This window comes from Vombatus ursinus, unplaced genomic scaffold (genome assembly GCF_900497805.2).
Source record: "Vombatus ursinus unplaced genomic scaffold, bare-nosed wombat genome assembly UNPS02015024.1, whole genome shotgun sequence".
Lineage (NCBI taxonomy): Eukaryota > Metazoa > Chordata > Mammalia > Diprotodontia > Vombatidae > Vombatus > Vombatus ursinus.
Genome location: NW_020954802.1, coordinates 441840 through 462035, shown reverse-complemented (window position 1 = coordinate 462035; position 20196 = coordinate 441840). Strand labels below are relative to the sequence as shown.

Sequence of the window (20196 nt, the reverse complement as noted above, 5' to 3'; positions counted from 1 at the left end):
CAAGGGGGCCTCAGACTCTCTCTTTGCCACCTGGTATGTCATCCGTCATGTTTTTAATAAACACTGAGTGAAGGTGGGGGTGGGAAAACAGATGATAGTGTCTGTGTCTCCCCCAGAAAGTATCTCACTTCTCTCCCTCCCTGCCCCTCCTGGGCCCCGTCAGACTCTAGCCAAGCCTGCCTGACAAACGGTTTTCACACCAAGCAAGATCTTCAGTAAGAAAAACAATTTTATTGCTTTTTTTTTTTTTTTTTTTGCCCTGAGCTGAAAATTGGGATCAGAAAGGAGGGAAACAGGTTGGAAAACAACTCTAAATCTTTCTCCAGAAACACTGCTGGTTAAACCGATCCAGCATGACTTAGCACACTATCTATGGGCCTGAAAGGAGGGTGCACCAAGGTTCTGAGACATGGGGGGACTGGGGTCAGCTTTAGATGCCCCTCCCAGTGGCACAGGTGCCGATTGTGTGATCCTGGTGCCTGGGGGCTGGGGCTGAACTCACTTGAAGTGGTGCCCTGACCTCTTGAGATGGTCTCCCCCATCTGGCATGGTCCCCAGGCACATTTCAAAAGCAGGCCACCCTCTACCACAGCAAACTAGGGCAGGGAGAACAGGAGGAGTTAGGCTTAGGAGTTAAGCCAGGGGTGCTGGAGGCACTGGGCAGCAGTGGCCCGCCTTTCGGGGATATACTCCATCATGGGCAGCAGAAAGTCTGTGAACTGTGTTGCCTGCTCCAGTGACCACTCATACTTTTCCATGAGGACTTCATACAGACCCCAGTGCTTGAGATTTTTAATGTGACGGAGCTCACCTAGGACAGCCAAAGTTGGTTAGCTTGGTTAGAAGTTGGTTACCTTCTTGCATCTTCCTCCATACGGCTCTAACTTCTCTGATAGGATGCCACCCCCACCTGCACCCCACCCCCTTGACCCACCACACCACTCCTTACTGCCTTTGTTTCTCCATCCCATTTATTGTTCAAGATATGGCTCCAGTGCCAATACCAGCCCCTTAGGACAGTGCTTGGCACCTGAGTTGGCATTTAGCACACATAGCTTGGTACTACCTCTGAGCAGAAAGGAATCGCCCACAGGAAAATGGAAGCTTCCAGAGAGGCACTGGCCACTCGGGACACTTGGCTAGTTTGGCTAAAATGGAAAAAACCTGGCCTTCAGCACCTGGCACTAGGCAGCCTGGTTAGAAATTGAGGCTTGTGATTCACCTGGTTTCCCACCGTCTCCCAGAGGCCCCTGCAGCTTAGTACCTCGTCTAGTGAAGTATTCCCGTGAATAGCGGCCAGAGAGGGCAAAGGCTGGAGGGATGTCTCCAAGGAGTTCCACAATGTGGGCAATGTGATCTGGGAGGGAGGTGAGAGCTACAGTAAGTGCTCCATCCCTCCCACTTTCCCCTCCTTTCTCTTGTCCCCCAGGTGGTAACACTGAGTCCCATTTCCCTCTCTGTGTGTACCTTACCCACCTTCATCTCGAGTGTAGGTTTCTCCAGAGTGTGGCTCAAACAGATAGTCTCCCGTGGCCAACTCAAAAGCCTGGATGGGGATAAAGAGAGAATGAATGGGGTGAGTTGACTCTCAAGGCCCAAGAGAAGGACTGGTGTTGGCCCTGGAGCCATATCTTGAAAGAACAAGTGGGATGGAAAGACAAAGGCAGTAACGAATGGCGTGGGTGGGTCAAGGAGCATGGGGTCCTATCATGATATCTACCATGCAGGCAGTACTCCAGATATCGGCAGGTGTGCCATACTCAGCTCCAATGAGCACCTCGATTGCCCGGTACTGTCTGGTCTGGATGTCCTCAGTAAAGTGCTTGTGCTTGGGAGTAAGGGAAAGAGGTTGCTGGAGACAAGGCCTGCCAGAACCAGTCTGGCTAGCCTCAAGTCTGAGGAACAGAAGAATTCAGCTAGCCCTGCTCTCTGAACCACCCTTACCTGCCTCCTAATGCCCAAGACCTTCTCACTTGACTCCATTGGTCCTGGAAGTGCTTGGGGCCTTGGCCCTGAGAAAATGGTCTCCTTGGGGCATGAGGGAGTTGGGGGGGGGGGGGGGAGTCGGGCAGGGAACCTAACTTCCCCCCTCCTCTCTGGAATACTCTACCCACAGTAGGGGTTATTAACCTTTTTTGTCACAGACCTCTTCTCAGAATATTTTTAAATCAATCGCCAGGATTACAAAAGAAATGAATTCTATTGAAATAGTTATCAAAATACTTTTTAAAAAACCCATCCCAGATCCCTGATTGGAGATCAGCAGGGATCAGTTGATCCAGGTACTGGGCCTCCCACTGGCTGCCACCCAATAGAAGGAGCCCTGGCATTCTTGGCTTTAATGCATGCCCTAGGCCCTTGGCTAGGATCATACAGCAGCGCCCCAAGATTATGCCCCAGACAGGACTCCTGACTTCCAGGCCAGGGCTGTCCACTAAGAAAAGGTGGGACAGTTAGAAACTCTTGGCGAAACATTTGTCGTATCAGTGATTCATTGAGGAGTCATGCCTCTCAATAGAATCAAATGGGGGAATGAGAGAAATGATTTGGGGAGATCCAGAGTTCCCTCCCTTTTTTCTAAAGTCCCCTGATTTTAAAAGTTCAGTCTCTTGAAGGCCATTGCTGATAACGAGATTGGACTAATTTTCTTGTTCAGACTCCTGGGGAGTTGGGTAGCCATTGTATTCTACTCAGGTTTGTGTGGGAATAAACTCTTTGAATAGACTGCCCAAGGCTGAGGCTAACTTAAGAAGTAGATGATTTAATCAAAGTTCAGGTCCAGTCCCTCACTGGAATATTCATTTTCTCATTAACTGGTAACCAATCAGAGTTGCCTGCCATCCTTTTGACCACTCCTCTTCCAAAAGAACCTACAAGCCCTGAGCTTATCGACATGATTGGCTTTGATCTGAGAGAGACAGGCAAATGACTTTATTAATAAAGGTGCTTATTAATAAAATGATTACATTACCCAGGGGGAAAAAAAGGTGGGAGACCAAGATTACCCCAGAAACCTTTACACATGCATGGCCCATTTTATGTGACCTTGTCTACAGCACTGGTGGTGACTGCCTGACCACAATCTAGGGCCAAAGAGGCCTGTGGAGACCTCAGGAAGATGAAAGGGGGTGATTCCCTGCTTCCCCCATCATCATACCACCCAGCACGCATTGCCGAGATCAGCGATTTTAATCTTGATCTTGTCTGCATTCTGTGGTTCCAGAGGGTTCACCAGGAAGTCTGAGGCATTGAATGTTCCTGAGTTGGGGGAAGGTAAGGAGAGGGGGCTGAAAAGGGGGGCTCCAGACTAGTGGAGCCTTCCCAACCAGTCCAGCCATGTGACCCCCCTCCCACTTACTGCTGAGGGAGCAAAGTCTCCCCTTCTCCCGACGGTTTGAAAAGCCTGAAAGGGTGGAGCCCGAGGTAGGGGAGAAGAGGGACCCCGAAAATCCAGAAGTCTGCGAGTCAGGGCTGAAGCCTCGGTTGCCTGTGTGTTGTCCCTGAGGTGGTGAGGAAGAGGCTGGGGAGGCCCCTCCACCTCCCCATGGATGACAGCCTGAAGAGGAGGTCAGGCTCTGGGGACTGCATGCCAAGCTGCCCCCCGAGGCCTCGGCAAGGGTGGTCCCGCTGCTTTCGCCCAGCTGTGAGTTGGTGCCTGTGGGAGATAGGGTGAGCCTTCATACCTCCCACCTGATCTCTCCCAGAGGGGCTGGATAAAGGCCAGGTATGATGATGGGCAGGGGAGGTAGCCCTTCTCTCTTCCTCCCTCCCCGGGCAGAGGAAGCCCCACTCACATGTGGCCCCTACAGCTTCGTCTGAGTCCACGTCAGGGGGCTGGGGTGGTGGAGCCAGCAGGCCTTCCAGGCCCCTCTCACCCTCCAGGTCCTCCAGGCGCTGCAGGTCCCGAAGGCGTTCTTCCAGGAGCTGTTTCTGCCGTTTCTGCTTGCGTCTCATCTTCTTCTTCTTGTTCTTAGAGAGCTTGCCATTCTAAGTAGAGAGGAGCCCAGGTGTATGAAGGGTGGGGAGGGGGGAGGAGAGGAACCCCTCCCTCTCCAAGAAGCAAGAGTATGGCTCACACGGACCTCCCCTATTAGCAGTTCCAAGCTGAGGAAGCCCCAGATTGGTTCATCAGCCCTTAAGGTCACAAGCACGGTGCAAAGGCTCCAGGAGAGTTCAGAGTACATGTTCCTATCTCCCCCTACCCAGTCACTCCTTTGTAAATAATAATAATAATAATAATAATAATAATAAATCTAACATTTATATAGTGCTTACCAGACACTGTGCTAAGTGCTTTACAATGATTATCTTATTCTGATCCCCACAACAACCCTGGGATGTAGGTGCCATCCCTCTTTTACAGTTGAGTAAACTGAGGCAGAGGGGGGCAGTGACTTGCCCAGGGTCACACAGCTAGTAAATGTCTGAGGCTGGATTTGAACTCAGGTCTTCTTGACTCTAGGCCCAGTGCTCTTTGAACTGTGCACCCCCTAACTGCCCCTTACTGTAAAGTAAGGGAGCTTGACTAGATTACCTCTAAGGTCCCTTTGAAGGCTAATTCTATGATCCTAGGAATTGGTAAATAGATCCCCCAACTCCCTCTCTTGATGGCCCAGCTCTACCATTCAGGTCAAGCCCCTCCCCCCTTTTTTAGCCCTCAAAGCCCCTCCTCCCCCTTCTGGCCCTTCAGTTTCCTCCTCTGGAAGGAGGGGGTGGGGTGGGGTTTGCAGCCTCTACGACCCTTCTGGTTCTGATGTCCTATGACTCTGGTACAGGCACTCCCTGTTTCACAAATGTCTGATTTTAGTTATCAATTATATCTTTCAATGGTTGGCCCCATCCACAATGTCCTGGCACGTGAAGGCTTGTTCTCCCAACATATCCTTTCTTAAAAGCTAGCTATTAACTTCATTCAAAGGTCGGTCACTCACTACCGGCTGGATGAGACCTAGTCTGGGAATCTGAGACCAAACAATCTATTCCAGAGCAGATTATTGGGAATTGGGGCCTGCCGGTAGACTGTCCCCCTAAACTCCCTGAGGGCAGGGCAAGTCTCCTCCACTCTCCAACCCAGCACTTCGGAGCAGGTTGAATGAATGATATTCAAAAAGAACTCGGAAGAGTTGACATTGATCAACAAACTTGAAGAGTAACTTAAAAATCCAATCAAGCCAAACCAAAGCCCACCTTCTGTCCCAGTTCTCAGATACTGGGAGATAAATTTATTAACTAGATTTGTTCAACAAGGCACTACCCCCACCCACAGCCCAGGTTCCTCCCAGGACTGGGTGGTGGAAAGAAGGAGGGCCCTGCCCCCAAATTTTGCTTCTCTCATCCCTGCACCTTTAGTATGTCCCATGGGAGGACGACACATACTTTGAGTAAACTCAAAGGCATGGGACAGGTGCCAGGGTACCAACTTACCATGATCTGCTGGGGTGCAGAGCTCACTAGAGTAGGCCAAGACGACAGGCCAGAGAGAGGAGGTGTGGGGAGGAGAGACAGAGACAGAAAGTTAAGGGGATCAGATAGCAGAGGGAATTCTTAGACCCCAGGGCCAGGGGCTGGGGGACAAGAGGGCTGGGGCTAAAGGAAGGTGCCTCCCCCACTCCCACATCCCCAGCCCAAGTGGTACCAGTGTTGCCAGAAAGAGGTGGGGCCCCTGACTGCTGCCACAGTGTGGCCTCTGCTGCCAGCCTTCGGATGTAGACCTCACCCACACACAGAAGAATGTTCTCCGGCTTGATGTCAGTGTGGATAATCTTACATTTGGTGTGGAGATAATCCAGGCCCTGCAGCACCTAGTGGTGGAACCATCTGTGATCAACTGGATTTCCCCAAACTTCTCCCCACCCCCACCAGTGGAGAATCATAGGCTCATAGATTGGAGTAGGGAGAGACCTTAAGAGGTTATTTGGCCTGAACTCTTCATTTTACACATGAATAAACTTAGGCCTACATACCAACCAAATGATCAAGAGTTTATCTATTAAGAACTAGAAAATAATAACAGAATTTGATCCAGAGTCCTGAGGTCAAGACTCAAGGGAAATTAGAGATGGATGGATGGATGGATGGATGATGAGGGCCTAGTACAATGAGATCTCAAAACTATACTACAAGTCAGAAATTATAAAAAACAATTTGATAACAGTTAAAAAATAGAAGAGAGTTGGTCAACGGAATATAGTAGCTAGCAGGTACATTGCAGGAAAAGTCCAGTAGAGTAACCATAAACCCAATCCAGAAACATAATTCCTTAACCCAAGAATACAGGATGAGAAACAGAGGCTTAAAGTGGTGAAGTGACAAGCTTCAGAGTTGGGATTCCTACTCTGACCTTCTGACTAAAGCTATGAATGACTTCTCTACTGCCCTGGAGGCCTGGGGTTATGTGAATGAGATGGAGTGATTCACCAGGTTAAGTAAGAGGCCGGCACCTGGAGCACATCTAATTGTAGGCTCACATGTACATAACACAGTCAAGACTGAGAAGAGGTCAGTAACCAATTAATTAGCCAACCAGGGCCCTATTAGAATATCCACTCCCTGAGGGTATGGATCCTGTCTTTGCCTTTTTTTGTGTTCTCAGTACCCAGCACAGTGCCCGACAAATAGTAAGACTTACTAGCTTTGGGTCTCAGCTGATTTCCAAGAAGCTCCTTTCCCTTCTTGAGTGCCCCCTGACCACCCCCCAGCCCAGGTCCCAAGCCAGCCCTACCTGCCGCATGATGTTCTTCACACAGGGGAGAGGCAGGCCCTGGTAGTTAGATTTGATGATCCATTTGAGGAGCTGGTGGCCCAGAACCTCCAATACCATGCACACATCTGGCCGGGCAGAGGAGTGAAGGCATATCGAACTGAACAGTAGATGGAAGGGCATTCCCTCCTGGTGCTGGGGAGCGGGTGAGGGGCTGGTGGGGGGCTCCCCTCTTCCCCAAGATAGCTTTCCAGAGGGGCCTCCAAACCCAGGGGAATCCTTGGCCATTGATTCCTTCTTGGTAACCGCCCCCCCCACATCTTTTATTTTTTTAAAACAGGGTAGTAATGCAGAGGGTAAGGACGGCACACCCTTTTCCTATTCCTCCTCTCCAGTCCCCCTGCACGCTGCCCAAACCCTCAGAATTAGTCAAACTCCCAAGGATACGGACACCATTGATCCCTGAGATTCTGAAGTCATCGATGAGCTGCACGACAGTCTCTCTTTTGGGGTCACTGGGATCGCTGTCCCGGACCTGGAGACATCAAGACTATGATGGGGGTGGGGGGGGCAAGGTGAGGAGCAGAGGAGTCCAGAGAGCCTTCCGAGCCATCGGGGAATTTGGTCCTCTGAGCTCTCCCTCCCCCTCCTGCTTCTTACTGTCTGTTCCTAGTGGGATGGGGGAGGGACACACACACGGAGATCCAAAAAGCAGAGTGAGGACTTACGCATTTGAGCAGTTTGATCTCATCCACGGCAGTCTCAGTATAATGGACAGCACTCTTCACCACCTTCAGGGCCACAAACCGCTTCCGCCTACAAAAGAGACCCCCCTGATTGCCTCTCACCACCAACGTCAGTGTCTGGGCCCTCAAATCCAAGGATGGGAGGGGGGAGAGCGAGACTGGCCAAATGGGCCAGGAGGAGGGTGTGGGAGAAGGGTCACTCACTGGATATCCCAGCAGAGCCAGACTGTAGAGAAGTGGCCCCACCCCAGCTTTCGAACCACGTGGTATCGTCCATTGAACAGGTCTCCAATCTTCACTGGGTAGTAACCACCTTGGGGGAGGGAAGGCAGAAGGAAAGACTTCAGGCCTCCCTACCCACTGTTAGGATACCACTTCTCCAAGGCCCCGAGTCAGTCCAGGTGCCTCTGCCTAGCCACCCCCATCCCTTACAGGCTCACTATTTGTCCTAATCATTGGGACCATATTCCAATGGCCCAGCAAGGCTCACTGAGCCCTATGGATGAAAACTTTGTCTCCTTCTCTGTCTCTCCTCCCCACAGCGTAAAAGAACAGAGGGCAGGGGAACAAGAAGGGGTCTGGTGTTATTGGCTTGGTCCTCCCACCTCCATCCCCTTCCCTTCCTGAGAGGGGAGAGACTGATGCTGCCTTTGTTTCTCTTTATTCAGGCTGCCTGCCCTGGGATGGACCCTTTGTCCCCACCTCCCATCCAAAGAGGGGAGGCCAAGTTGGCTTTGGCGGCTCTCTATTACCCCTGCAGTAATCGGTGGGGTCTTCCTGTTCCTCATCATCAGAGCCCAGAAGGCCCTCCAGTACCATGGGGGGTAGCACCCGACCAGCTCTCACCTCCAGGTCAGTGAACTCGTGGCCAAATGCAAGATGTGAACTTCTTGGTAGGGGTGGAGAGGGAAGTCCTCAGGTTACCCTCCAAGCCTTCTTGGATTCCCCAAGCCCTCCCTCCAATTTCCAGTTTGTCCCACCAGGTTCCCTCCTCCCCCACACTCCACTGCCCCCCCCCCCACATTCTCCAGGGCTGCCCAGCTCTACTCTGGGCAGGGAGAATCCCAGGAGGTCCGTTTCTCTGTCTAGACCCACAAACGTGAGGACACCCCCTACCTGTCGCTGCCGCTGCTGCTTGAGCTCATCTTGACCTCACCAGCACATTACACCCTACCTACTCTACCCCAAGTCAGGGGGTTACCATGAAAATCTATCTAACTGATCCCCCAGTCCCCAACACCAAAGTCTGAAGTGCTCGGGTGTTCTGCCCTCAGGCACTTGGCCTAGCCCGTTGGAGGTAGGGAGTGGGGATGAAGGGTTGACGTCAATTTCTCCTTTTGGAATTTTTTTGGGAGGAGGGAGACCTTATCTCTACTGTGGGGAGAGTGGATTGAGGGGCATTTATAGCTGGGGTGATTTCACTCGGCTGGCCAGGGAAAGGGTTATAAATAGATTCTCAGCTGCTTTTAGGGAAGGGAAAGGTATGTCAGTGGAAAGGTCCCCTCCCCCTACCACCCAAAAAAGTCCACTCTACCGACTCGCTGAGGGTCCTGGTCCTTTAACTCTTAAAGGAACATGCTCCCGAAACAGAGACTTCTCCAGGGAAGGCTGACAACAATATCGGCCACCTGGACTACACGTTCCAGTTCTAAACCCTTAAGTCCTATGATCACCCTGTGGGGATCTATGGGTGAGTTGGTCTCTGCCTGTCTCCACTCTCCCGACTGAAGGAAGTTCATCAGTTCCTCGGTTCATTTCAACTTCTTGGGGGCTTTTCTCCCAAGTCTAGGGGTAAAGAGTGGCCAGCCCGGAACCTGCCACGCCCCCTCCACCCCCCCACCCCCACCCCAGCTGGAATGCCTCTGAACTCCCAGAATCCCCTGGCCGGTCCTGGGGGTCCATCCCGCCTGGGCTTTCCAGGGCAGGCCGCCCAGAACTCGCGCCCTGCCTCCCCCGACCCTCCTCGTCCCAGCGTCTCGGATCGGCTCTGAGCGGCACCTGCTGCGCCATCATCCCCCCACCCCCCGTATGACTTGGGCCTCCCTCCCAGAGAATATCGAGCCTCCCTCCTAGGGGATCTGCCCCCCAGCGGGCTGTCGCGCGCACTTACTTGGCCTGCACGTGCTGGCTCCTCTGCTGGGGAGGCGGCGGGGGGGGGGGCGGCGGCGGGGGGGGGGGCGGCGGCAGGGGAGGCAATGGCGGAGGAAATGGCGGAGGGGGCTGCGGGATGGGGGACTGCCGCTGTTTCTGCTTCAGCCGCGGTTGGGGCTGCCTGGACAGGCCCCCCCGCGATTGCGGGGCGCTACCCCCAGCGTCGTCCGCCCCGCTCCCTTCCTTCTTCTTGCTCTTCTGGCCTGAGTTGGGCGGGTTAGGTTCTACGGGAGGAGGGGACGGAACAGGACGGGACGGGGCGGGGCAGGACTGGCGAGCAGAGAGCACCAGTGAGCCAGACCTGAAGCCTCGGAGGTCCCCTCGGAACCGGCCCGCTCGGGGCACAGACACGGCGCGTCGCCCAGGGTCCTGCTCCCAGCTCTGTGCCCGACCCTGTATGGCTTTGCCCCGTCCCGTCCGTTCTCGATCCCGGGCCTCTCGGGCCTGGTGCCCACTTTTCTCGTTGCTCATCTCCGCAGCTGCGACGTCCATCCGATCTGGCCCGGACCACACTTGCGCGAGCGTGCCGGCACGCGGACACCGGGTTTCTCGTTCCCAGACGACGTGGCACTGGATCGCCTGGACCGTGGAGAGAGAGAAGTGAGCAGGAAGCTTGGAGTAGGTGTCCGCGTGTAAGCTACGCGGACCTCGAAGGAGATAGATCGCTCGACAACATACCCACACCTCAGCGATCGCGAGGGGTGGAGCGGCTCCCGTCGGTGCAATCCTTTTATACTCTGGTTCCCCCTCCCCCCCAGCCAACGTCCCGCGCACAGCGCTCATTGGCTGGTTTTTGGAAACGCCCTGAGGGCGCTTCTTCGCTTTTTGCCCGGAGACTAGATCTGGTCACCATCCCTCTCTCTGGGCCTCAGTTTCCCCGTCCAAAAAATGACTGGACAGGACTGACCCCGCCAATGCCCTTTTTTCTGTCCACTTCCCTGCCTTTTTGAGCCCCATCACCCTCACTCGATTTGTTCCAGACGAACTGAATGGCTACCTGCCATTCCTGACTCTCGGCCTACCGGGGGTTTGCGCCCTCCACGCATTCCCACCGGCCACGCCAGCATCCCCGACTTTAGAGTGCACTTCCTCGGCCCTTCTCTGTGGTCTTTGCATCTCATTTCCCGGCGTTCGGTTAGAAATGTTTGTTGAGTGTATTCATTCTATCAAGCATAGCCCTCATTCCCGCTCGACCTCTCCTCCTCACTCCGCGACCCAAGCCGCCTTCTAAAACCCCTCTTCCCCACTCCCCCATATTGGGCTGACCCAGCAAGGATTTTGCAGACGGTCAGTCAATAAACATTTATTAAGCACAGTGCCAAAAGATAGTCTTCAAAGAGCTCACAATCTAATGGCGGCAGCGGGGTTGGGGGGGGGGGGGGGGGACACAACATGCAAACAAATCTGTCCAAAGCAAGTTCTGTACAGGATCACTAGGAAATAATGACCAGAGGGAAGGCCCTGGAATTCAGAGGGCTTGGGGAGGGCTGCCTGTAGGAGGTGTGGTTTTAGTTGGGGACTTAAGGAAGCCGGGGAGATCTGTGGTCAAACTACCGATAAGAGAAGATTATTTTAAACTTTTTTTTTTAAAGGTTTTGATCTCATTTATTTCCAAATGGAATTTTCCAGCAAGCAAATAAATATATGGAATGGGGGGTGGGATGGGAGGGGGGGTAGGCCATCCTTTAAGTAAGGAGGGGGGCATTGAGGGACTGCCAGAGAGAATGCCCGGAGCAGAGAGATGGAAGGTCTTGCTCATGGAGCAGCCAGGAGGCTGGGGTCACCAAGCCGAAGAGTACGTGTCAGGCAGTAAGGGGTAAGAAGGCTGGGAAGGTAGGAGGGGGCTGAGTCAGGAAGAGCTTTGAGCACCAAACAGAGCATTTTGTACTTGATCCAGGAGGTAATAGGGAGCCACCGGCGTTTGTGGGGGTGGGGGTGGGGGTGGCATGGTTGGACCCGCGCTTTAGGAAAAACACTGAAACGAGGAAGGAGGGAGGCAGTATCAGAAGAGAAATGGGGTAGAATTTGAGAAATGTTGCAAAGGAGAAATTACTAGCCTTGGCGGGTCTGGATATGGGGGTGTGAAAGTTAAGGGGGAGTCAAGATTAACATGTTGCCAGCCCGGGGAACTGCGAAAATAGTGTTACTACTTGCCTCAGCCTCACGAGTCTGGAGGGAAGGAGTGGACAGTCTCCTTTTGTACTCTCATCCCCAGAAAACGCTTTACACAAGTCGGCTGAGTGGTTTTTCAAAAAGCGCCGACAGCACTCTCACTTTTTGCCCCGAGCCTAGAACCTTCCCCTATCCATGTCTCTGGGCTTACAGTAACCGGGAAGGGTGGGACGGGGTGAAAGTGGGGTGGGGGGAGCATGAGTGGAAGAAGGGCTTAAGGGAAGGATAATGAGTTCAGTTTTAGACTTGTGTTTAAGATGTCTACTGGACATACAGTTCTAGAAGACTGAAAGACAGTTGGAGATGCCAGACTGAAGGAGGGTTAGGGCAAGATGGATAGATGGGAGCATCATCAGCCTAGAGACGGTAATTAAATCCTTGGGAGCTGCTGCGATCCCCAAGTAAAGTAGTCTAGAGGGAGAAGAGGGCCTGGAACAGAGCCCTGAGTGTCATCTATGGTTCAAAGGCATGATCTTGAGAAGGATCCAGCCAGCATAGGAGACTGAGAAGGATCGGTCAGAGAGGGAGGAGAATTAGGAGAGAGACCAGGAGTGTGTGTGTGTGTTGTGTGTGTGTGTGTGTGTGTGTGTGTGTGTGTGTGCATGCGCACAGTTTGCACTCTACTGCCCTCCACCTCTCCCACTCCCAACAATTATGTTCCCAGCCCCAGCTATTGCTACTAGGATCAGGATTTCTTCAGCCTCATCCTTGTCTCCCTATCCCCACACCCTTATGATCCAGCAACAGGCCTCGAAAAGTGAAGACGATGGTCCTCCTCAGGAAATATGTTGAGAACTGCCTGTCCTCCAGATCCTCCACAAATACAAACTACCAATAAGAGAAGATTATTTTAAACTTTTTTTTAAAGGTTTTGATCTCATTTATTTCCAAATGGAATTTTCCAGCAAGTAAATAAATATATGGGATGGGGGGTGGGATGGGAGGGGGGGTAGGCCATCCTTTAAGTATCCCAAAAAGGGCTGGAGCTGGTGTGAATTAGGATAACCCCAGGCTGCCTGAGACTAGCTATGCCTTAGTTAACAGGCCTCAATAAGAAAGGCAAAGTTTGGTGCTCCCCTCCCACACGTACCCCCACTAATGATCCTAGTGACCGGGGGCAAGAGGAAGTCACAGGCTAGACCAGACTGGCTTGAGTGAGAAGTCCTGAATGTTTGACCCCCCCCCCCCCCCATTCTCCGCTACAGAAGAGTGTCCCAGATAGGGTTCATTTTCCACTATTTCCTCCATACTTGGGAAAAATAGGGTCAAGCTTTGACCATTACTCTGGGTACCAACAGTGCCCACCCAGCCTCCTGGCTCACTCTGCCCCAAACCTCTTTTGAGGGTCCTGGAGAGAAAGAGGCCTCTCTAGCTCCATTTTGGGGGGAGGGGAGGGAGAGTAGGTAAGGATGGAGTCACCCAGTTGGGTCTCTAGGGAGCCGGGACAAAAGGCACTACTGGTAAGAGAGAGGGGGCCCTGGCAGTTGACTTTAAGCTGGAGGGCCTGGTTGGGGCAGCTCCCACACCCCAGGCTGGTTCATCTCTTTCTCCTTGGCCCAAGATCTGGGCCCTGGGGGGTGGGGCCTCACAAGTCAGTAACTTTGTTCTCCACCAGAGCGGCAATCTGTTGAAGCCGGTAGGCCAGCTGCATCTTCTGGCCCACAGGGTCCTCTTCCAGGGCACTGATAATCTGGAAGAAGCCAGGGAGATCTGATCAGCTAGCATTGCCTTCCTGGGCTCACAGCCACTTTGTCCCCTTCCTTTTTACCCTCCCCCCAATTCTGTCTCTGCTGAACCTTGGAGACCAGAATGAAGTCTTCCCTAGACAAGGACAGGCTCCCCCTCTGGGGCCTTCCCACAGAGCTGGAGCAAACCTTTTGGAAGCACCCATCCCGGACCACCTCTGGGAGAGATGAGGCCTACACTATCTCTCCCAGCACAGTCACTCTGAACTTGGGTGTCAGGATACCTTTTTTTCAGGGAGTTTGGGTCTGGCACTTGGGAGATGATTTCCCCTCTGAAGGCATTTCAAGATGTTAGAGATTAAAGCAAAGCTCTGGTCCAAGCAAAGCTGACTACTCAGCTCCCCACTCCCTCCACCTCCTCTCTAACTTTAAGTGGTTCTAGATATCTAACCTTAAGGGTTCTCCCCTCTCCCCTCCAAGGTTCTAGGCCCTTCTCCAACTCCCACCAGAAGCCCACTTGCTTCTCACCTGGTCATAATACTTGTTGATGTAATTATACAGCTCATGCAGGGCAACCAGGCAGGTGATGTCAGAAGCATAGTTCTGGGGTTGGGGGGAACACACGTTGTTGGCAAGAGTGTCAGGACTTGGTGGGGGAAGGGACCACTGAGGTCAGAATCATCCTCTTTTGGACACTTGGTCGCCAGCAGTCCTCCCCACCCCCATACACTAAATCTGTCCCCATCCTACTAGCCCAATTTTATGCCTCTGGAAGAAGCCAGGGAGATCTGATCAGCTAGCATTGCCTTCCTGGGCTCACAGCCACTCTGTCCCCTTCCTTTTTACCCTCCCCCTAATTCTGTCTCTGCTGAACCTTGGAGACCAGAATGAAGTCTTCCCTAGACAAGGACAGGCTCCCCCTCTGGGGCCTTCCCACAGAGCTGGAGCAAACCTTTTGGAAGCACCCATCCCGGACCACCTCTGGTGCTTGTTTCCTTATCTGTAAAATCAGGGAGTTGACCTTGGCCCCAGTTCTAAAATCTATGATCCTCAAGGATGAAAAAATCTTTCTAGCCTCTCTTTTTGCAGCGGCAAGAACTAGAAACTAAGAGGTGCCCATCTATTGGGGGATGGCTGAAGAGATGATGGCATCTGAATGTAATGGAATATTGCCCTGCTGTCAGAAATGGTTTCAGAGAAACCTGGGAAGACTGCTATGAACTGATGCAGAGTGAAGTGAGCAGAACCAGGAGAACAATTTATGTAATGACAACAATGCTGTAAGGATAAGCAACTCTGAGAGAACTCTGACCAATGCAGTGATCAAGCATGATTCCAGAGAACTCCTGATAAAACATGCTGCCTACCTCCTGATGGAGAGCTGGTGGATGCAGGGTGCAGAATGAGGCATACATTTTTGGAGTTTGTCTTGCTTGACCATGTGATTTGTTACAAAGGTTTTTTGTTTTGTATTTACTTTTTTTTTCCAGGGGAAGGGGAAAGTAGGAGAGAGAGGAAATAAATGCTTGTTGTTTGAAAAAAAATGTACCAAAGAAAATCTATGATCCTATGAACATCCTATGATACATTGTCTTCAGCTACCCACTCCTGGCCGCCCATCCTTTCACGATTAGTTAAGTGGCCCCTCTTCCAGGCTGTCTTCCCCAGGCAACCCAAGCATTCCTTCCTAGGAATTCAAAGCACTCAGATCTGTTCACACCTTTCTTGTTTTTGTTTTTGTTTTTTCTAATTCTTTCCTGAGAGAGAGGCAGTCTCCCCACTCAGACCACAATCTGACCTAGGTCAAGGTCTGGGTGTCTTGTTACTTCTGTTTACCCTAATCATCATTGCTAAGGCCAGGTTGGACAATTGCCCCACTCACTTCTCCAGTCCTGACCCTGCTACTCACCCCTGATAACTCGGTCAAGGCTGAGTTCATCTCCTGGTAACTGGCGGTTGTATTCTGCCGAATATCTGAGTAATACCTAGGCAGCAGGGAGGTATGAAGGAAGGGTCAACCAGCCCTAGAACCAGTGGGATCCCCATATGGGCCCTCCCCTCACCCCAAATTTCAACCTCTGACAGAGCCGGTCCCATGGTTCCCTCTCCTCTGTCCCCCTCCCCTTCCGGTAGCCCCTGCCGTAGTCAGCCAACCACGCACTTCTCCACCATCTGCTTGTATCGAGGAATTTCCCGGGCATAGAGGAGTTTATTCACAGGGGAGTCCTGCCATCCACAGAAAAAGTAGAAAGGACTTAAGGTGAAACACTGCAGGCAAAATCAATGGCCCCCACTCTTCCAGCCCTCTAACCCCACCAGCCCCTCTCCACAGTTCCCATTCTCAACACCTTACCCTCAATTGCTAATGCTTCATCCCCCATAGTACCTCTCATGCTAATATGTCACTCTGGGTCATCCCCCAAACCTCTCCTGGACCCTTTTCCTGGCTTTCTGGACCTCCCCCCCCCACAGATAGTCCAACAATGTGATTCCCCCCATCCCTCCTCACCCGGCCCACTTTGTGCTCAGAGATGGTGCAGGAGTCAATGAAGGTTTGAGCGATGACAGTGAGAATAGCATCTACATTGTCTGAGACTCGGACATCGAAGATGAACTGGGGGTTCTTCAGGGTGTTTACCCAGAAGCGCAGCAGCAGGCTGGTAGCAGAGACCAGAGAAGGAAAAGTGTCTTATTACTTTACCTCAAACCCCTAAACTGGTCTTTCCCAGAAATAGGGACACTCATACATTGTTGGTGGATGTGAACCCTGGTGCAATTTTTTGGGAGAGCTACCTGGTAGTTTCTTAAACAAGTGTTTTAAGAAACCGATGATATTGTTGGATCCAGAAATCTCACAATTGGTCATATAGATAAAGAAAACAAAGATAAACTGTAATGAAAAAAATCATAGCTGCATTATTCATCCCTGGAGACAAGCGTTTTGGTTTAATTTCTGTGACCCTAGAGCTCTGTACAGCACCAGACACACAGAAAGTGTTGAGTAATGCTTGTTGAGTGAATGAACAGCTATGGTATGATAGAGAAATGGCTGAACAATGGTATTTGGAGGAAACAGAATATTATGGAAACATTAAAAATGGCAAACATGAGAATTATAAGGAAATATGGAAAGGCAGAAGGCGGTAGAGTGAGAAAAGAGCTGAATTGCAAGAAGAGCATAGAAATTGGCCAATGCCCTTCATTTAGCCATCTCCATATAGATGTAAATGGACAAAGGTCAGAAGGAGCACAGTGTAGATCAGTTGTCATTTTTATCGTAAAGAGTTCTGGGGGGACAGCTAAGTGGCACAGGGATAGAGCACTGGCCCTGGAATCAGGAGGACCTGAGTTCAAATCCGGCCTCAGACACATAACACTCACTGGGCAAGTCACTTAACCCTAATTGCCCTCACAAAAAAAAAAAGAGTTCTGATTATCTGTTCATATTGGACTTTTGGAGTAGTAATATTAAGTTTATAATAAAAAGTAATTAAAAAAAACTTCATGACCAGGGATGGATGTAGTCTGCCAACAGCTCATGTGAATTACATGAATTATCATGGACAGTGCCATCTGTCCTTCCTAATATGGAGGTGGAGGGTATCCCCCTTCCCCTTTTGGAGTCCTGGGGGTATAGAGCTCATGTGCTTTGGGGGGAATTTAGGAGGTATAGACTCTTTCATCATCTTTCTACAATTTACTTTTTTCCAAGTCTTATCTCCTTCCTCACGACTCAGGTATCCCATCACCTAAAGACCAAGCAGGTAACTTGGACTTGGGAGTTAGGATACCTGGGTTCTGGCTCTAGTCCTAACACTTTCTGTATGACCTTACTGCTCCAGACCTCAGTTTGCCCATCTGTGAAGTGGGTGGCTTGGACTAAGTGGTCTAAGGGCCTTTCTGGTGGGTTGGGAGAGGACTACCTGTTGGTTTTCCAGATGTGCAGGGTCTCCTGGTCCTCAATGCCATATTTGTCTGCCAGCTCATCCAAGAAGTCAAATAAATACTTGACCGCAATGGGCACAGGCCGATCCACGCTGAGGATGGCTTGGAAAGTATCATCTACAAACTTTTGCAGTGTGCCCTGTGTGGGAGACAGATAAGATTCTGTTTGGTACCTTTTCTTTTCTTTTCTTTTAATTTCTTTTCACAAATCTCTGTTCTCTCCTCCTCTCTCCCCTCCCAAGTTATAAAAGAAAAATGAAAAACAAATCCCATCATTCCAAAAACCCTTGGGACAAACATGCAGAGTCATGCAAAAGAAATTCTCTTATTTTTGTCCAGTACTTGTCAATAGGTTTGTGGAGCAGCCCTGGGACCCACTTTGCTGCATTGGTGAATTATAGTGGAAAGACCCCTAACCTGGGCATCACAAAGCTGGGTGACCTTGGGTAAGTCCCTTCCCCTCTTCATGAGGGTTTGGAAGATGACATTGAGGCCCCTTCCAGCCCTGACTTTCTGTTGTTGCTGGCCCCGCTCACTTCTCTCTGCAAGGCTGGAATGGTCACCCTGCTAGTTTGCCTTATGAGTTAGCCTTCCCTGGGCTACTCGCCCCAGCACCTTCTCTGAGGCTGCTTTTGGCTACTGGTATGACCACAGAGCAACTTTGATACATCCCTTCCACAGCAGGGTCACTCTGTCCTTGACCTTGGGCTCGAAGAACCAGGATGTGGCCCCCACCCACCTTCATAGAGAGTAGGCGCGTGAGGTAGATTTCAGGGATGGCCTTGGCTCGTTCTCGCTCCCGAAGACTGCTTCTCCTCTGCTTGGCTACCTCAGGCTCCTCTGTAGACTTGACCAGGTGCCAGAGCCGGATGCCACTCTCGTCGCCATCCTCCAACATGGGTAAGCCTGAGAGGGCACAGGCCATGTGGAGACTCCACCTCCCCCTTCCCCAGGGGAGACTGGCTATGGCGACTGGGGGCATGTGTGGGGCCCAAACGCAGAGGGAGAATGGAGACAGAATGGAGCTTGGGATCCTCAACTCGATCTAAGCCCTGTGATTTCCTGGACAGGACCATTCTTACACCTCCTGCCTACTTTAAATTTCCCCTTTGGTTCTGCCTAGGCCATGAGGCTAATTCAGTAATTAGCCCATAGTTCTTTTATGAAAAAGAGAATCAACAACCACATATATACATTCTTCCCTACCCTTGACTTCCCTTTGGTTCAGCTGGGGACAGTTGGGTGGGGGGTAAACTGGAGCCCCCATTTGGTTTGACTCATCTGTCAAAAGGAGCATCTGCTGAGTTAGGTTCATAGAACTCACACATATTCAGTTTCAGAAGGGAATTTTGCACCCCTCCCCTTGCCCCGATTCCCCCAGCAGCCCCTAGTCGGCATCATCCAGCCCATGGCAGCGCCTCCATCTGGGGCCGAACACTCCGTGCTACTTACTCTCTCCAGAGAGAAAGCTCTGATTCGGGCTTTTGGAGAAGCTGTTCCCGTTGTGCATTCGGGGGATGAGCCCCACAGTTGCCCCATCTGGGACCTGGGAAGGGGAGAGGGGAGCTGGACAAAGTTGGCAGGAGCATGGCCCCCTTCAGGGGCAGGGACCCAAGGAAAGGACCGGCTCTGGTCCCCCTCCCTCCTCCCCTTCCTCCCCTGGTTGCACCCACCCCAGCACCTTATAATGCTGCAAGGTGTTGAGTCTTTTCCACTGGTTCTGGGTCACAGAGGTCAAATCCTCATCTGACAAGGTCAGGTGCCCAGCCACTCCTGAACGCCACTCTAGGGAAATAAGGGGTGGGGGCAGGGGATAAGGAGAAGAGTCTGCAAGCTTCTCAGTGGGAATGGACTTGGGAGAGGCCTGAGATTGCAGGGGTCCCACCACTTTAACAACAAGAAAATCCACAAATTGGACTTTGGGCCTCGAGTCCCTTGATCTTACAGGTCACTCTGCTCCAATCCCTTTTCTTCAGCCAGATATGGAATTAGGACCCTTATCCCATCACTCTCTTGCTCATAAACCTTCAAAGGTTCCCCATGGTCCATCAGATAAAATCCAAAGTCTTTAGCCTGGCATTCAAGGCCTCCCATGACCTGGTTCCACCTTTCTGGCCTCATTGCACATGTACTTACTTTATATTCCATGGATCCAGGGACATGGGGTCTATCCCTGTACACCCCCCACCCCTGTGCCCTCAGCCCTCTTCTCTGTTCCATTTGAATTATCCTGCTAAGCTCTGGTCAGGTGCAACCTTCCCTGCCTTTCCCAGGCCCCAGGTTTTCTCCCCCTCAAGCCCCTATCACAGAGGCTTCGATAGACACTGTCTACACCACTTGGGGTATTCAGTGGCCTGGCAGGCATTGCTGTATCTCAGGGTATAGGAAGAATCCTAGGGGGCTTCTCCAGTCTCTGGGAGGCCCTGGGGGAATGGAGAGTGTCTCACCGAGGTCCAGGGCATGCACTGAAGGCCTCTGGGAGAAGGGCGTGCCCTTGTAGACCTGGTCCAGCACCTTCTCCTTGACCTGAGTGATGGTGTCGGTGTTGAGCACTCGGGCAGGCACACGTTGCTGCTCACCGGTCCCAGCCCCAGGCCCTACCAGCACAGTCAGCGTCAGTGGCCAGAATTCCACATCCTCCCGAAGGAGCCGGCTGTCGTTCAAGGTCCGCTTTGCCTTGCCTGTCACCGCGTCCACCGGGCCCTTGTCAACCTGGTACTTGATGGCCCGGAATAGCATGTACAAGGGCTCCCCTGCCACCTCCTAGGATCAGGAGAAGAGAATCAGCAGAACTGGG

General features: G+C 51.8%; 2 protein-coding genes across 6 annotated transcripts in view; both read right to left on the bottom strand.

Moving 5' to 3' along the window:
• Nucleotides 1-264: 264 nt before the first annotated feature.
• Nucleotides 265-8935, bottom strand: SRPK3 (SRSF protein kinase 3). 2 transcript variants are annotated; one of them, XM_027845789.1, is made up of 15 exons: nucleotides 8563-8935; nucleotides 8199-8335; nucleotides 7651-7759; nucleotides 7429-7516; nucleotides 7148-7235; nucleotides 6722-6828; nucleotides 5636-5801; nucleotides 5425-5450; nucleotides 3795-3987; nucleotides 3359-3655; nucleotides 3158-3258; nucleotides 1721-1828; nucleotides 1477-1546; nucleotides 1265-1357; nucleotides 265-811 (listed from the first exon to the last, which is right to left on the bottom strand). In XM_027845789.1, exons 1-15 carry the CDS (start codon nucleotides 8589-8591, stop codon nucleotides 627-629), a joined length of 1797 nt encoding a protein of 598 aa, XP_027701590.1. In that variant the 5' UTR covers nucleotides 8592-8935; the 3' UTR covers nucleotides 265-626. The 2 variants fall into 2 exon arrangements, with proteins under 2 accessions (XP_027701590.1, XP_027701591.1); XM_027845790.1 differs by having other exon boundaries at nucleotides 3876-3987.
• Nucleotides 8936-12643: 3708 nt separating this feature from the next.
• PLXNB3 (plexin B3) overlaps nucleotides 12644-20196 on the bottom strand; it is a 49116-nt gene continuing 41563 nt past the window's right edge. For all 4 annotated transcript variants that reach the window (XM_027845783.1, XM_027845784.1, XM_027845785.1 and 1 more), the window contains 10 exons: nucleotides 19847-20162; nucleotides 19081-19184; nucleotides 18852-18945; nucleotides 18139-18305; nucleotides 17378-17538; nucleotides 15964-16111; nucleotides 15616-15680; nucleotides 15364-15439; nucleotides 13983-14057; nucleotides 12644-13459 (listed from right to left, as the gene is read on the bottom strand). In XM_027845783.1, the coding sequence (XP_027701584.1) occupies nucleotides 13355-13459; nucleotides 13983-14057; nucleotides 15364-15439; nucleotides 15616-15680; nucleotides 15964-16111; nucleotides 17378-17538; nucleotides 18139-18305; nucleotides 18852-18945; nucleotides 19081-19184; nucleotides 19847-20162 (1311 nt within the window). In that variant the 3' untranslated portion in view covers nucleotides 12644-13354. The remainder of the gene's footprint in view (nucleotides 13460-13982; nucleotides 14058-15363; nucleotides 15440-15615; nucleotides 15681-15963; nucleotides 16112-17377; nucleotides 17539-18138; nucleotides 18306-18851; nucleotides 18946-19080; nucleotides 19185-19846; nucleotides 20163-20196) is intronic.

Excerpts from the sequence above, each read along its gene's own strand:
- SRPK3 (XM_027845789.1), bottom strand. The coding sequence starts at position 8,591 with ATGAGCTCAAGCAGCAGCGGCAGCGACAG. Across the intron at positions 7,517-7,650 it reads TGGCTCTGCTGGGATATCCA|GCGGAAGCGGTTTGTGGCCC; the intron begins GTGAGTGACCCT and ends TCTCTTTTGTAG. Across the intron at positions 1,547-1,720 it reads TCTGGAGTACTGCCTGCATG|GCTTTTGAGTTGGCCACGGG; the intron begins GTAGATATCATG and ends ATCCCCATCCAG.